Source organism: Dermacentor albipictus, chromosome 8, assembly GCF_038994185.2.
Source record: "Dermacentor albipictus isolate Rhodes 1998 colony chromosome 8, USDA_Dalb.pri_finalv2, whole genome shotgun sequence".
Lineage (NCBI taxonomy): Eukaryota > Metazoa > Arthropoda > Arachnida > Ixodida > Ixodidae > Dermacentor > Dermacentor albipictus.
Genome location: NC_091828.1, coordinates 3,236,489 through 3,252,081, shown reverse-complemented (window position 1 = coordinate 3,252,081; position 15,593 = coordinate 3,236,489). Strand labels below are relative to the sequence as shown.

Genomic DNA, 15,593 nt, shown 5'->3' with positions numbered 1-15,593 from the left:
TTATTTACATAGGAAAAAGTAAGTGGTAAACGCGCAGGCTCAGCTCCACAGCTCCGAGGCCACAGCTCCAGTAGACCGCTCTATCGCTTCCTCTACGTCTCCCACATGTGCGCACGGTCCTGTCCAAATGCACCGTAAGATAATCTCTGGGGCTGGAGTAGCTGGAACCACTATAATATGGCTCGATGGAGCGTCGCTGGAACGCCGGCTCGATAGCGACGGATTACGGTATGTGCTGCCGAATCAGAAACGCAGAACCGCTTCCGTTCGGCACTGCGTGTTCTGTATGCCATTGCAGGTTGTTGAAGTAAGGCAGCCGCGGCGCTCAAAGATTGCATTAGCAAGAATCGTAATCGTCGGACAATATTTTTTACTTTATTATCACTAATTCTGATTACCACATTATTCACCTAAATCATTACGTGAGATGGAAGCGCAGTATGAAATATGGTCAGCGATTAAAAAATAATGAATAACGTCTAACACTGCTAACAAGAAATCAAAAGCTGTTAACGTTCCGGAAATTGCTCAATATTTATGGCGCAGCTACAGTTAAAAATATTCCTGATACGCGAAGGGCTGCTTGATTACTTCTAGCCTCCAGGCTGCAAAATCAATGTCCGGCTAATTACAGAAATAACGCGGCTATTTTTCGATGCTTCGAGAAACCATTGCAATATGTTGTTGGTAGTACTCGCTGATGAAAAACATGAAAAATGCGGTATCAGAGTGAAGTATTGCTTTATAGCAGGGCTTTTTTGAAGGGCCTGGCGGAAAACACGACAAGCCGGTGTCTTTGTTGATGCAGCATGTTCTGTTGTGTTGAAAGCAATAGGCCGCTTAGGAGCGGTCATTTATGCTTATCGAAGTCACATCTGTATCAAACGACATAGTTTTATCTATTATAATTTGGCGTGACTCTATGCAATGATGCACTTCCAGAGTACACGTACAGACATCGCCCATTATAAGAATATAGTACTTGACATCCCCACCTAGACGTAGCAAACATCGGGAAATGTTCTTCCAGAGCATGCACCTCTGTTTACACACTGGCGACTTAGCTCCCTATCTTTAAAGATGTGTAATCCTTACAGCCAACGCATTTTCCTTTCACCCGTATGTATGATCAATAGCACGGGATGGCTATATGCAAATTAAAAGGCTAGATAGAGGTTATAATTGCTAAGTCCTTCTTGTGAATGCTTGTAAGTCATTCACCCTCATTTTGCGTACCTGTATCCGCTCATGCCTCTTGTGCCGAATGGTAAAGCGACCTGCGTATTCCCACAAAGTCGGTCAATGAAAGCAGTTGTTGCTCCGATGAAGACTAGCCCCAGTGTGGCGCTGTAGCCTGAGGCTTCTTTTGTTCCCCCGTTGTGGATAAAACAAGTAAGTTGACTATCGTGGTGCACAAACCTATGCTTCGTGGAATATGTTCCACAGATTTTCTTATATGCGTTTGAGATCACTGACTAAGAAGTAATGGTGGGCCTCGGTGCTATAACGTCAAGCTATTCCAAACTTTTCAATTCCATTTCTGCAATCCGTGATTGCAGAAATGGAAGTGACATGAAATCAACAATGAAATGAAAGTTTTTGACCAATCCTCCGCGATTGGTCAAAAACTTTTTTGGACCACCCCCACTACGCCTCTCTGCCACGCGACGTCACGGAAAACGCAATAGCTCCCCATCTGATACGACGTGCAGGCACTGGTTATGCATGATTGGACCGAACAAAAGAAAAAGAGTTATTTCTCATTCCACGCCTTTTCGCAATTAGCCCTCGGCTATTGGTCAAAAGTTTTCCGGCTGCACCCACTACACCTGCTTTTGCGCAACGTCACAAAACCGCGAAAACTCACCGTGTCAAAGTGACGTGAACGCATTAAGGATGCATTAAAGTGCCACACAAAACTGAAATTGTTTTCTGAATAGCCGCAGGTTGCCCGTACCAAAGGAATAAAAGATGGATGCCGCCGATCGCTTAGGCAGTGGCTACTTGCACCTGCCGGAGAGCACAGGTTTGTTTGCGTGTAATTACACTTCTAGCATGGCCTTGTAATCTTTTCGAGCACTTTCGGCACGTTTACTACCTCGCTCTGCCAACTATTCTTTGCTGAGGATCCGTTTTAGCGGCATTTTTAGCATTCCGTTGCACGCCACCGCGACTTTAGACTAGCTGCCGCAAGCTACTTGTAGAATCGGGCCAATCGCAGACGCCGGCACGACCCTGCTCATCTGGTAATCTATTTTCAGTGCACTGGCTCGGCCCCATCCGTACCCTCAACACTTGAGCGTGCTCCTCTCCTCCTGGCAGCGAATGACAAACGAAAAACCACTCGAAGTAGGCAATGTTATTCGTTTTTAAAGCAAACAAAAGTGGCCTCCTATAAACTAAGGGAGCGTTTGATTGGGCTGTTGAGGCAACGCTACGGGTCACCGCTCGATGCATGCGTCGGCAGTTATGCAAATTTGAAGCAAGGAGATTCTAATAAAAACATATTGGAATAGTTTTATGTTATAGGGCCCCCAGTCTCTGTTTCTTGGTATATAGATAGAGTCAAAATATGAAGAAAGAAGAAAACACAACGACAAACATAGTACTGACACGAAAGTGAGCGTAAAGTTCGCTGACGGGACAATATATAGCAGCGATAACACTAACAGCAACACAACAACAAATAAGAAAAAAATTTCCCTTTTACATGTTGGTAAGCCTCACACAACGATGGATCGCACTCTCTAAACAACTATTATATCCCCCGCATAGAGATATTTCCGAGAAATATTGAGCTATATTGGGTAATTTCGCTTCAAGGATGCAAAAAAGCTTCATTGTGGCATAACCGAAGTTTTTCTAAGCCAAATAACCACCAGGCCGACCAACCAAATGAGGTTGGTCAACCAACCAGACCATCAAGTCCTGTGCTAGCTTACTGTGACGTCTTGCAATCTAAAGAAAAACGTCTGCTGAGGACTACTAAAGTTTCATCAAGAATTAGAGATTCTATTACGTTCTGCAAAAACTCAGTACTAGAAAAAAAGTTTTTCTAGGTGAAATTAGGTTTCATCTGTTGCATCCTTATAAACTAATGAAATTACTGCTAATGAATGCTTCCTCGGTGCCAAATCTAGACATGCCGTCATCCGTAAAAGGATTCTCTGTTCTCGGTGCCCTTTCCTATGCAGAGTAGCATGTGGGCGCCTGCTTATACGATGCTAGAGTTATCTGTATGTCAACAAAGAGCTTCCTCTCTCTTTCTCTCTCTCTGACCCCTTCGAAGTTTGTGTCACGCACACTGTATGGTATTTATATATTTGCGCCGTAGAAGACAGAGTAAAAGTGCGAAAGCACCCAACTGGACAACCTCGGTGACGAGGACAATTTTTAGTGTCACAAGGTGGGGTTGATTTGCAAAGGGCAAACTTGTGTGCCTGGATCAATAAGCTGAAAACCGTCGACAAAACAAGAAAATCACACAATCACACAAAATCCAAACAATCATCACCTGCAAACACGCTCGCACTTCCTGAAAAAAGCTAAATGTTTTGTCGGATAGGGCGACTGATGCTGCAGTCGTGCCTGCCTCAACGACTTTGAGAGAGTGGTCCTCACAGTGTTCTCTGGCAGCTGTCTTGAGCTATAATTGCAGGGTGTAGTATCGAGAATGACATTGTATTGCCTGCAAGCCTCCCTCTCGGTTGTGTACGTTGTTGCAGCGCTCGCATACATATTCATGCCTGTTTGACCTATACAATACGCACCACGAGCTAGAACTTTAGGTTATGAATTAGTGGCTCAAAACCGTTCATAAGGTGCCAAATTTTTGGAACTGCTTGATAGAATCGGCGCATTAAATGAATATAAGAAAGGAGAAGTTTTGCCCGAAAGGGGAAGCATTAATTGTGATAGCAAATTAATGGACAGCTATACTAACTAAGGGTAGCAGGTTTATTTGCCGTATAAAGTTGTAAACATTGGCATTTGGTAAATTAACAAGCACGGCGTCACGAGTGCATGAACACGTCTAACGCTACGACCGCGGTAACAGGCCCTGAAGACGCTCGAGTAAGTGCGGCAGCAACAATGAGCACAACAATTCACCTTCGTGCATCTCGCTTCAACGCGAACGAAACGTTGAAAGCGCAGCGCACACCTTCGAAGCCACCGGCATTACGCGCACGACGCAAACATCGCAAATCGCTTTGGACATTAGGCCCGCGCGGGTGAGCATTTCTGTCACGTCGTAGTTCGCTTTCAAGATAAGGCGCGCACACGGCCACACCGTAAGCAGTAGCCGCTGGAGAAGTACGCCCCTCCTACCTCGCCGCGCCCCAGTGCATGTCGTCGAAGTCAGAGAAATCGGTCGATACTTTTTTAGGCAGTTCTTGTACCCAGATTGATGTAAGGGTTTGATTATTGCTGTTTTCCGGCAATCTCGATGCATGCCATCCTGAAGGAATTTACTAAACAAGATTTCCTAGTATTTCGCACACCATTTGGCATAACTTTTCAACAAGGTATTTGGTATTCCATCTGGACCAAGGGATTTGTTTACATCAATTTTTAACCTTAAGTTACATATATCATACCCACAAATAATATCAGGAATAGAAGGCAAATCCATGCGAAAAGAAGGCATACAACCATCATGCTTTGACAATACACTGCTGAAATTATTATTAAAAGCAGAATATACAACCTGGTCATCGTCTCTACTATGAACATGTTTAGTTCATAGTTCATATTATTATGAACTGCCTATTATGAACATATCAGAAAGGGACGAATAATGAGTCATCGTCATCCAGATTCTCCCTGGAGAAGTTTTAAAAAATGTAGGAAGCTGTGCATTAAAGTAATTCTGTCTATCATTTATGATCATTTGCTATAAATTATTTGACGCTTGCTCAATGGCCCTTTCGGAATTTGAACACGTTTTCGATTTCGCGTGATTTTTAAGCCGTTTAAGCTTGCGTGGCTGGCATACGTCTTCCGACTAGTCCAGGGATTCCAACGCGTCGTCTTCCGCGCAATATTTGGAAGAAACTGTTGCACACCACCGAATATACTGCATTTAGGAGAAAGCCACAGAGCGTTCATGCTAGCAGTGTTATTTGTTAAGTCACACATTTGAAATGCTAGTGTATTACTTACAGCTTTGTATGAGTCTGAACTACAGTATTATGGCAGACATTTTTCAAAAACAATGTAAAAGCTCGGGCTGGTTGGTGGGTCATCTCTTACTATGCTTGCAGTGCAAGCCTTCACATAGAATAAACGTAAGGCTAGGATGCGGACAGCGCTGACCCGCGGTGGTTGCTTGGTGGCTATGGTGTTGGGCTGCTAAGCATTAGGTCGCGGGATCGTATCCCGGCCACGGCGGCCGCATTTCGGTGAGGCCGAAAGCACCCGTGTACTTAGGTATAGGTGCACGTTAAAGAACCAGGTGGTCGAAATATTTGGAGCCCCCACTACAGCGTGCGTCATAATCTTAAAGTGGTTTTGGCACGTAAAACTCCATAATTTAATTTTGGTAGCGCTGTATCTGTGCCCTAGTGTATTGTTTGGTCCAGTTGAAACCTTGGAATGTAAGCATTTCAGAATCATTTTAGCACGCATATCATCGTCAGGAACACCACCAGCAGCCTATTTACACATACACTGCAGGACGAAGGCTTCACCCAGCGATCTCTAATTACGCCTGTACCGCGCCAGCGAATTCCAACTTGCGCCTGCAAACTTCCTAATTTCATCGCCCCACCTACATTCCTGCCACCCTCGACACCCTCTCCCTTACCTTGGTACCTATTCTGCAACTCCACAGGAGTAGATTTATCTAGTTCCACTACTGTGACGGCACCAGGATCACGAGAAAAAAAACATGTATAGAACAAAAATGGCTTGGAGTGCTTAGCGAAGGCATTACCAAATCCTCACTGAGAGCTTACAGTTGTCACGGAAAAGAAAAGTCTACAATCGTTGTATTGTACCGATTATAACGTACCAAGCAGAAAACTAGAGTTTAACAAATAAGCTCCAGAAGAAGTTAGGGACCGCACAAAGAGCGACGCACGGAAAAAACGTTAGGCATGATGTTAAGAGACAGAAATTGAGTGTTGTGGATGCGAGAGCAAACGGTGAAAGCCCATGTTATAGTTGACATTCGCAGAAAAAAAAAATACAGTGACGTTTCACTTTGCGAACGCAGGTGACGCGCAAGCGTGCGGGTGCTGTAGCGCACAGGACGCTATCAGCCTTGGGTACGCCTAAACGCCTACACTGTCCGCATCGCAGATCGTATGGTGCGCAGAACGCAACAGCCGCCGGAGTAGAACGCCCCCTTGTAAACATTCGCTTACTAACATATTTCGCCAGCATGTTGTTATCGCGCAGGCAAACATGAACACTTCACACTCTCTGTCAAAACGCATGAGTAAGAAATCGCAACAGCAGCAGTGAGCGAAGTCATCTTGGACTGTGTGTCGCTTCAACGGAGGGGTGAGAACACAGCGCAAGCAAAGCCACGAGCCGTCGGCCCTCCTAGACTGTGCTCGCAAAGGAGATCGCTTTCAATATAAAGCCCGTGTGACCACGCGCGGCTGATGTACAGCGCCCGCCTCCCTCCCCTAGCCCGGTGCCATGCGCGCTACAAAATCGGTGCGCTTCCTTCCTTGCGCACACGAGATTCAGCCGTCATCGTCGGCTGATTGTCGCGAACTTTCACGCGTGTGCAGCGCCCGGCGCAGGAAGGCGATGTTATCCCCTTACGTATGTATCGCAAACAAAACCTGTAGCAACTGTCAGAGGAGGTAAACCACGCGCGCCTCTGCCTACCCTGCCTACCCTCGTCCTCCGCGATGCATCGCCTCGTTTCTCCTTCCCATATTCGCTCAACGTTACCCACAATATCCTCTGGGAAGCATTACTGGAACGTGCGCACGCGCTCCTTCGTACTTTATCTGTCGCGCGGTTCTCTTCACCTCCAGGCGCGTTCCCCGTTGGCTTGCTTCGCGCCCTCACACATCTCCCACTGATTTGACGAGCTGGATAGTTGAATAACGTGGATTATTACACGAACGCATTACATGGACTGCCCAACTCCAGTTACGTTTGCGCGTAAACTGGTCCTGGGCAGTCCATGTAATGCGCAGGGCAGATAACCGGTGGGCCATTAGAGTTACAGAAACTGTATCGATGACCATCGTCTCTAGTTGTCGGCGTGCAAATGTGTGTGGCTGCATTGATGTTCGAACCCAGGTTCATTGTTTCGACATCATGGCAAATCTGGTGTCATTTTGGACAGCCATCTCATGTGAGAGTGCGCGTACAAAATTATTCTCTAATGGTTGTCATCACTTTCAAGCCAGCTGGGACAAAAATTGGAGGACGCTTAAGCTTCGCCTTCAAGGGTGGAACGCGATAGCATTATCGCACCCCGTTCGCACCGCCTACTCAAACGCGCTACGCCAGCCGAACGTCGCGATCGGCAGAGATAGCCGGGCCCCGACGCGCCATGAAGGCGGACGCGGTCATGGGGTGAGTGCCGCGCCACGTGTCGGGGCAGCACCGTACATTGCGCGGAGGGGGTCTTTTGTGTTTGCCGCAAGATGGCTCTGGGTGTGCGCAGAGCGCGGAAGAAGTTTAGCGGAAAACATACTTCGCTACTCGTGAAACTGCGACTTCTGTTAGTTACATGGTCATAATTACCCACATACACCGCAGTATAACTTTCTACGGCACGTTTTTAAGGCAACACCGCATTCACTAGAGGCCTGTTAACGCAATATGAATATGTGACATGTGACATGTCCAGCAAAGACAACATAGATAATCGTATTCTAACGTGTTTTGGTATTCACACTCGTTCAACGACCATAAGAATGGAAATAGGCATCGAGCCTGCTTTGACGCGAGGCTTAAGGCATCTTCACTCACGAACAACACGATTTACCAAGCCTTTATTACTCAGAGCCTTACTGTTCTCTGTCACTCCCCTGTTTTTCGCATGTGAGCTGTCGAAGCTAGTTGCTATTTCAACTATTGTACTTCCGATATAATTATTCGTCGCAATTTTTAGTGCACTAGAGTGAAATCACGGAACCTAATAAACTGTTTCGTGCAGTTATCGCCGTAGTCTTCTTATGATTTTCTTCTCTACGTCTGTCATTCTTTTCTAGGTAAAGCACTCCCTAACAATAAATAGAATTACAAGAAATATAAATAGGCAATATCTAGTGGCTTCTGGGTTGATGTAATGTAAACCTTTGGTAGTGAGATACAGTGGAAGAGATATGTCAGTGGAGGAAAATTTACCTGCGCCTTGCAGAAACCGACCATTCAAATCTGGCAGCCAGGTAAAATTGGTCACTCCGAACTCAAACATATTCAAGAGGTCAGCACCGGTCATGTTCATGATGACCAGATCACTGTCATACGGCATGGCACCAAGCACATCACCTAGAGTTAGATTTGCTGAAAAGAACACACGGGAGTTTGATAAAGCCATTGTGAAGTTACGAATGTTTAGAAGTTTTACTGATGCTAAGCGTTGTTGACAGGCACTTTGTAGAATAGATTTACACCTTTGCGTAATAAAACAACGGTGCTTTCCCCAGGATATCAGTCGACAGAAGTTCTCAGCCAGTATATTATTTGCACTTATTCGGTAATGTGACGAGTGGCTAAAGAAGCGTTAGGTGCAAGCAATTTAGGGATCTAATTCATGTCGAATCTTGGATGTGCACCGCAAGTTACATTCACCAATTGGACTTGTTATGACGTATGAGCAAGAACTAATTTTGCTGTCAAGAGGGTCGCCATCGCTTCCTGATTATAGTATAGCTCATCGCATAGATATGGGATCTTCACAGCATTTGCAATAGAAGTGGTACGGAGTCTCACAATCGGAGCTCAAGGTGATCAACGACCAAGTCCGCGAAATGGTAAATAAGAATATAATTTAAGTATCATGTAGTGCGTGGGCAGCACCACTCTTGCTGGATAAGAAGGAGGATGGTAGATGTAGATTTGGAGTTGACTATCGCTACCTCAGGACTCTCCTATAAAGACGCGTGCCATCTTCTACGTAATGATGATGCTATCTACTGCCTTTCATCAACATGTTACTTTTATTCTCTTGACCTCAGGTCGGGGTACTAGCAGATTTCTATGCACAAGGGAGCAAAGGAGAAAATAAGATTTGTAACAACAGATTGACTTGTTTTACTTCTATGTGATGCGTTCGGACTGTGCAATGCGTCTGTACCTTTCGAGTACCTTATGGACAGAATCCTGCGTAGTTTTAAGCGGGAAGTGTGTTTGTGCTCTTTAGACAATGTAGTTATTTTTGCGTGTCCGCGTGCCCACAACGCATGTCTCGATCTTGCGCTAGAGCGCTTGGGCAAAGCGTGTTCGATGCTCAACTCCAAGAAATTCTACTTTGGAGAGCGCCAAACACTGGTTTTGGGCCATCTATTGAATAAGCATGGCGCATAACCCAGTGCAACGAAGCCTGCTGCTGTCGAAGCGTTCAAACAACCTCGCTCAGTAAAGGAGCTATGCTGTTTCTTTGGCCTTTGCTCATACCTCCGCGGGTTTCTTCATGCATTTGTGAACGCTGTGTGTTCGCTGACCTGCATCCTTCGAAAGGCACTTCTATTGAATGGATCCCTGAATGTGAGGTCTGTTTTTGTTAGCTTAAGTTTCATCTGACGTCCCATCCCATTCTCCGACATTTCGACCCTGCGACTCCCACAGTTAATGCGGAGTCTAGGGGTATCGGCGTCGGCACTCTATTTATTCAACCCAAAGGTAAGGAACACGTGCTTGCCACTGCGCATCACTCCTTGAGCAAATCCGAGTGCAGCTACACCGCCACAGAGAAATAACATCTTGCAGTGACCTTTGCAGTAGAGCGCTTCAGGTCATACTTTGTGCGTCGCCACACCACCAGAGTGGCAGACCGCCATTCTGTTTTCTGGGTGGCTAATCTCTGTGATCCAGCCCGTCGGCTTGCACGTTGGACATTTTGTTTACAGAAATATGACTTTACCTTTCCTTACAAAAGTGGCCAACGACACGCCGATGTGGACTACCTCCAGCGCATGCACCTTCCAACGACACACTACTACGCAGACAACTATGATCGCTGTTTCACACCATTTGAGCAATTATTTCTTGATCTCAATACCTTCGTGATCGAGGTACAAAAAGACATAACATTAGAGCCATTGCTCCCTACTCCACGGAAATGAGCACTGGTCACTCATGTATTCCATCAGACGCGCATGCGCTCTATGCATGTGCCCTGGCCAGCATGCTATCTGTGACACGTGGCTGTTATCATGCAGCCGCCGGTACACTATATATGTTGGGAAGCAATCGCGAATAAACGTTCTTCTGGTTGCTTTCACGCTGCGTGTTCATTGTTGGACGCAGGAAAATGGTGTCAGAAGTGGGATCGCCCTCACGTATGCAGTAACACGCTGGTGGAAGAGGCGTTGCTGTGCACGGGCACGATGGATTTAGTGAAGCCACCACAGCCGCTGGTGCTGCCCGGTAGCAACGCGTAGAACGGGAGCCTCTTCACGCAGCGGTTCGAGCTGTTCCTACAGGCCACGGAGCCGCCGAAGGAACCACAGACGTTGCGAGATAAGACCGGACTGCTGCTCACCGTGGCCGGAGAGGACGCCCTAGAGGTATTTAACAATTTCTTGTTCTCGGAGAGCGAAAACAAGGAAGATTATGAAACAGTTACTAAGAAGTTTGAGGAGTACTGCCAGCAGCAGCAGAACGATGTGTACGAACGGTATGTCTTTCTCTCAAGAACGCAAGTTGAGGGCGAACCTTTCGAACATTTTTCACGGGACTTGGATAGACTTGCACGAAGTTGCAATTTTGGAAACCTAAGTGACTCCATGGTCAGCGACCAGATTGTCTTTGGAACAAAGAATGTGAATTTGCGCGAAAAGATGCTGAAAGTTAAGGACCTTACGTTACTGAAGGCGGAGAGAAAGAGAGAGAAAAACTTTATTGGTTCTATCAAGGGGTTTAGCGGTGAGCCGTCTTGCGCTTGCTGCCTGGCTTCTCAGCACGGGTGTGCCCCTATTCCAGGGCTCCACTGAGCCTGGCCACTTTGCACGCGTGCTGCACGATCGCCCTTTGGGCGGTGAGCTCGCTGCTGGTGAGCAGGCCCTCCCATTGCTCCGCACTCGGGTTTTTATGTTTATGGAATGTGTAGTTATGCTTACATTCTCATGTTATGTGGTAAAGAGTTGGTATTTCTCCGCACCATGGGCAGGAGTTTCTGTATTGTGTCGGGTACATTTTACTTAATATGTGTAGATAATAGAAAGTTCCGGTTTGTAGCCTTCTCCAGTCGGCTGCTTCCTGTTGTGTAAGTAGTGTGTGCGGCGGAGGATATTTGATTCTCTGCCCTCTATAGTAGTTTAATATTTCCGCACACGTCGGCTCCACCGTTGTAGGGTTCTCGAGAGGCTCTATCTGTCCAGCTCGGTATGTGATCTCGCGAACTAGACTGTCTGCTCTCACGTTCCCTTCTATCCCGGTATGGGCCGGTATCCATAAAAGTTTCTGTGTCACATTATTTCCGAGGGTTCCTGCTCCGAGGAGGATTCGCAGGGCCTCTTTACAGACTCTCCCCTGCATGTAGTGCCTGCATGCAGCTTTGGAGTCTGTTAATATGGTCAGTGATCTGTTACTTCGGTAGCCTTCGGTAGCTGCAAGCGCTATGGCGACCTCTTCCCCCTCCGCTACCGTGCAATTCCTTATGGTTGCGCAGCTGATTGTCTCTCCCATTTAGTCTACTACAGCCGTAGCTACTCTGCGTGTTTTAGTGTGCTTGTCCCACGGGTATAGCCCTGCATCCGCGTACACCGTGTTTTCCTGTGTTGCCAGGTGGCCTTCCACGTAATGTGCCCTTGCCTGCCTTCTGGCTGCGTGTAGGTTCGCATCCATGTTGCGTGGAATTGGACTTATTCTGAGGGTTTGTCTGATGTTGTCTGGGATGTCTGCCTCTCGATCTATTGCCCCTTTCGTATCGTATCCTAGTCTCTTTAGGAGCATTCTTCCTGTAGCCGACTGCCAAAGTCTCGCTATTTGTGTGTATAGTTGCGCTTCTGCCAGCTCGCTGAACGTATTGTGTATTCCTAGCTGCAGTAGCTTGTCGTTTGAAGTATTCCTCGGTAGGTGCAGCGCCGTTTTGTACGCCTTCCTAAGCATAGTTTCTGCTTGTTCTCTTTCTAGCTTGTTCATCAAGTGGCAAGGTAGTGAGTATGTGACTCTGCTGACCACTAAACTTTTAACCAACTTGATCGTGTCTGCCTCTTTCATGCCATGTCTTCTATTTGAAACTGTCGTAATCATCCTGCTTACTTGATCTGTCGATTTTTGGAGTAAGCTAATTGTGTGACTGCATTTTCCGCTGCTTTGGAGCCACAATCCTAGAAATCTTATCATGTTCTTTTCCGCTATAAGCTGGCCCTCTAAGTTTATTTCGATTTCGGCCTTGGTGGGGTTCTTTCCAATTCTGAGTATTTCCGATTTCTGTGTGGAGCAAGCCAGGCCTCTTGCCTTAACATAGTTTTCTACGCGGTTTGCTGCCTCTTGCAGTTTCTCTTGCTTTTGTCCTAGCGTCCCTTGGTTGGCCCATATTGTGATATCGTCCGCATACATTGCATGTCGTATGCCCTCGATTTCGCCTAGTTCCCTGGCCAGGCCAAGCATCGCAATGTTAAACAGTATGGGTGAAATGACTGATTCCTGTGGCGTACCTTTGCTTGGGGTGACAAAGGTTTCGCTTCTTATATCCCCTAGTCCTATTTTGGCCGTTCTTTTTGCTAGGAAGGCTCTCACGTAGTCATGAGTCCTCTTCCCAGAATTTATGTTTTGAAGCCCTTCCATTATTGCCGTGTGGCTGACATTATCGAAGGCTCCCTTCATGTCTAGTGCCATTATGATGTTTTCTCCTGTCTTGGGTGCTTTGTTTAGGACCTCTTCCTTAATCTGTAGGAGGACATCCTGTGTTGATAGCTTTGCTCGGAAGCCAAACATACTGTGCGGATACAGTTCCTTCCCTTCCATGAGTTGCTGTATTCTCTTTGTGATTATTCTTTTGTATAACTTTCCCATGCACGAGGTGAGGGAGATTGGTCTTAGGTTTTCTATCTGTAGTTTCTTTCCTGGCTTCGGGGTCATTACGACCTCGGCGTGTTTCCATTCCTGCGGGATCGTTCCCTCGTTCCACAATTTGTTTAAGTAGATTGTTAATTGATCTATCGCCTCCTCGTTAGGTTGCGAATGAGGGAGTTGTTAATTTTGTCTGCTCCTGGTGCTTTGTTTTTGGTTAGGGACCCCAGAGCTGCGTTCACTTCTTCTCGTGTGACTGGCCTGTCCATATCTGCGTTTTCTTCCCCCTGATATTCCCCTTTAGATTCTTCGGGTCTTTCCTGTCCGTAGCATTTGTTTTTCAAGGCCGCCATTAGGTGCCATTTGGTACCATCGTACTGGTGAATCAGCCTCTGGATTGCCTTGTTGCTCTCTGCCTTTGTTTTCCCTGGGTCCATTAATGCTTTCAGAATGCGCCACGTTTTGGCCGTGTTGAGCGTACCTTGTAGCGAACTGCTAAACTGTTGCCAGCTTTGCCTGGCCAGTTGCGTTGCATATTCCTCTGCTTTTGCTGTGATTTCTGCTATTTTCTTTTCGAGTTTCTTGTTAAGCTTTTGTCTTTTCCATCTTTTAGTGAGCCCACGTCTCGCTTCCTATCCCCCAAGCAGACGTTTGTCCACCTCCGGTACTTGCTCCGTCCTATCTATTTCATGCGTATATGTTTCCTGTATTTGTTTGAGCTGCCGACACCATTCCTTGATGGATGTGATCTCTCCCTTTAGTTGTTGACTTCCTTGTCTGAACGCGTCCCAATCTGTTAAATGGGCCAATCCTATCTTTCTCTTGATTCTTCCTGCCTCTATTGACGTTCTTATGATGTAGTGATCGCTGCCTAGGTTTTCTAGCGTGTTCTCCCATTCGACCTGGCTTGCTCCTCTCACAAAGGTTAGATCTGGGCAGGTATCTGGGCTTACGCTATTCCCTAGTCGCGTAGGTTGGTTTTCGTCTGTGAGTAGCTCACATCTGATCCTTTCCGCCGCGTCACTTATCTTTTGTCCTTTTCGTTCTGCCTTCTGGTAGCCCCAGTTCGGACTTTTGGCATTAAAGTCCCCTGCTATGATGAGTGTGTTCGATCTGGCTAGTTTGTCTGCCTCGGCAAACAGCTTCTCGAAATCTCCATCTTTTGGTCTAGGGGGGCTATAAAGGTTTATTATGAACTTGCTTCTCCCTTTATATTTCTTTTTGGGTATGATTTCTGTGATCACGTGTTCAATTTTTGTCCCCTCAATCTCCTTGTGTGCTATGGTTACTATCTTATTGCTAATGAGGGTTGCGGTCCTTCCGCTCTCTTGGCACGTGTATCCCCTTAGCGTGGGTGTTATGTTGGTTTCCTGTAGCATGATTATGTCTGGTTGTGCTCCTTTAGTGTTAATGAACTGCTCTAAGAGGCCCTGCTTCCTCCGATACCCTCTGCAGTTCCACTGCCATACGTTTAATTGGTTTTGTCCTGCCATGTTGTGTTGTTATTGTTTGCACTTTGGCTTTCAGGTCCGAAACGCCTCTCATTGTAGAGTCTATCTCTGGCGTCGTTAGTGCTTCTTTGGGTATTTTGGTTTTTAACGTAGGTGCGGAAGCTCTGTTCCTGCAACGCTTGATTTTGCTGCATTTCGTGCATCTGCTTCTGTACTGTTATCATGAAATCTTTGATCTCGTCTCTGAAGTTTTGCTCTTCTGTCTGTTGCGTGTCCTCAACTGATGGAGCCGACGTGTTTGTCACGTTCCTCCCCTGTCTCTGCCACTGCAATTCTTTGATGAGCTTGTCTAGTTTTCTTTTAAGTTGCCTAGTCTCTTCGCGACATTGCTCTAACTCCTTTCTTAATGCCTTGTTTTCCTTCTCTAGTTTCTTTTCATTGTTTGTCTGTGTAGTGTTGGTATCCGAGTGCGGAAATAGTGATTTGGGAGGGCCTGCTCTCCAGCTCACCTTAACGCCACCTTTCGTCTGCTGTTGTTTTGTTCCGGGCCCGTTCTGCTTCCCCAGTGGCGGGTAGGACTCGTCCCGGCGTCCGTCCTGGCTCGTGCTTCTTCCTCGGCTCCGGCTCCTTGAAATGCCTCTGCTTTGGTCCCGGGAGTCGTCTTCTTCTCCAAACCAACTTGGTCTTTTTCCTCAGCTACGGCTCCTGCTCCGGCTCCGCCATTGCTGGCCCTTTAGGGCGGATCTGCCGCGCAGCTCCTCCGCTGTCTTTATCGTTGTTTGCAGTCCCTAGTGCCCGTCTTGTGGTCGCCCCCGCAGACTAGGCATTTGGGTGTGCATTGATGCTCTGTAATTGGGTCTTGCTCTCCGCATTGCTTGCAGGCCTTGATGTTCGGGTTTGGGCAAACGTGCGAGCGGTGTCCTTGCTGGCAACATATGTAGCATATCTGTCTGGTCGGCCTGTAGGGGTAGCACCACATTTCTCCCC

General features: G+C 46.8%; 2 protein-coding genes across 4 annotated transcripts in view; one reads left to right on the top strand and one right to left on the bottom strand.

The window, feature by feature from the left end:
- LOC139048613 (uncharacterized) overlaps nucleotides 1–15,593 on the top strand; it is a 334,616-nt gene that overhangs the window by 1,046 nt on the left and 317,977 nt on the right. The window contains exon 1 of one of the 2 annotated variants that reach the window (XR_011507819.1): nucleotides 10,429–10,706. The exons of the other annotated variant lie outside the window; for it this stretch is intronic. The gene's annotated coding sequence lies outside the window, so the exon portion shown is untranslated. Of the gene's footprint in view, nucleotides 1–10,428; nucleotides 10,707–15,593 lie in introns of those variants that run through there. 2 annotated transcript variants of the gene reach the window in all.
- LOC135921167 (5'-nucleotidase-like) overlaps nucleotides 1–15,593 on the bottom strand; it is a 232,739-nt gene that overhangs the window by 23,891 nt on the left and 193,255 nt on the right. For both annotated transcript variants that reach the window (XR_011507818.1, XM_070523042.1), the window contains exon 4: nucleotides 8,323–8,481. Coding sequence is in view for 1 of the 2 variants with exons in the window: in XM_070523042.1 (XP_070379143.1) it covers nucleotides 8,323–8,481 (159 nt within the window). In the remaining variant the exon portion in view is untranslated. The remainder of the gene's footprint in view (nucleotides 1–8,322; nucleotides 8,482–15,593) is intronic.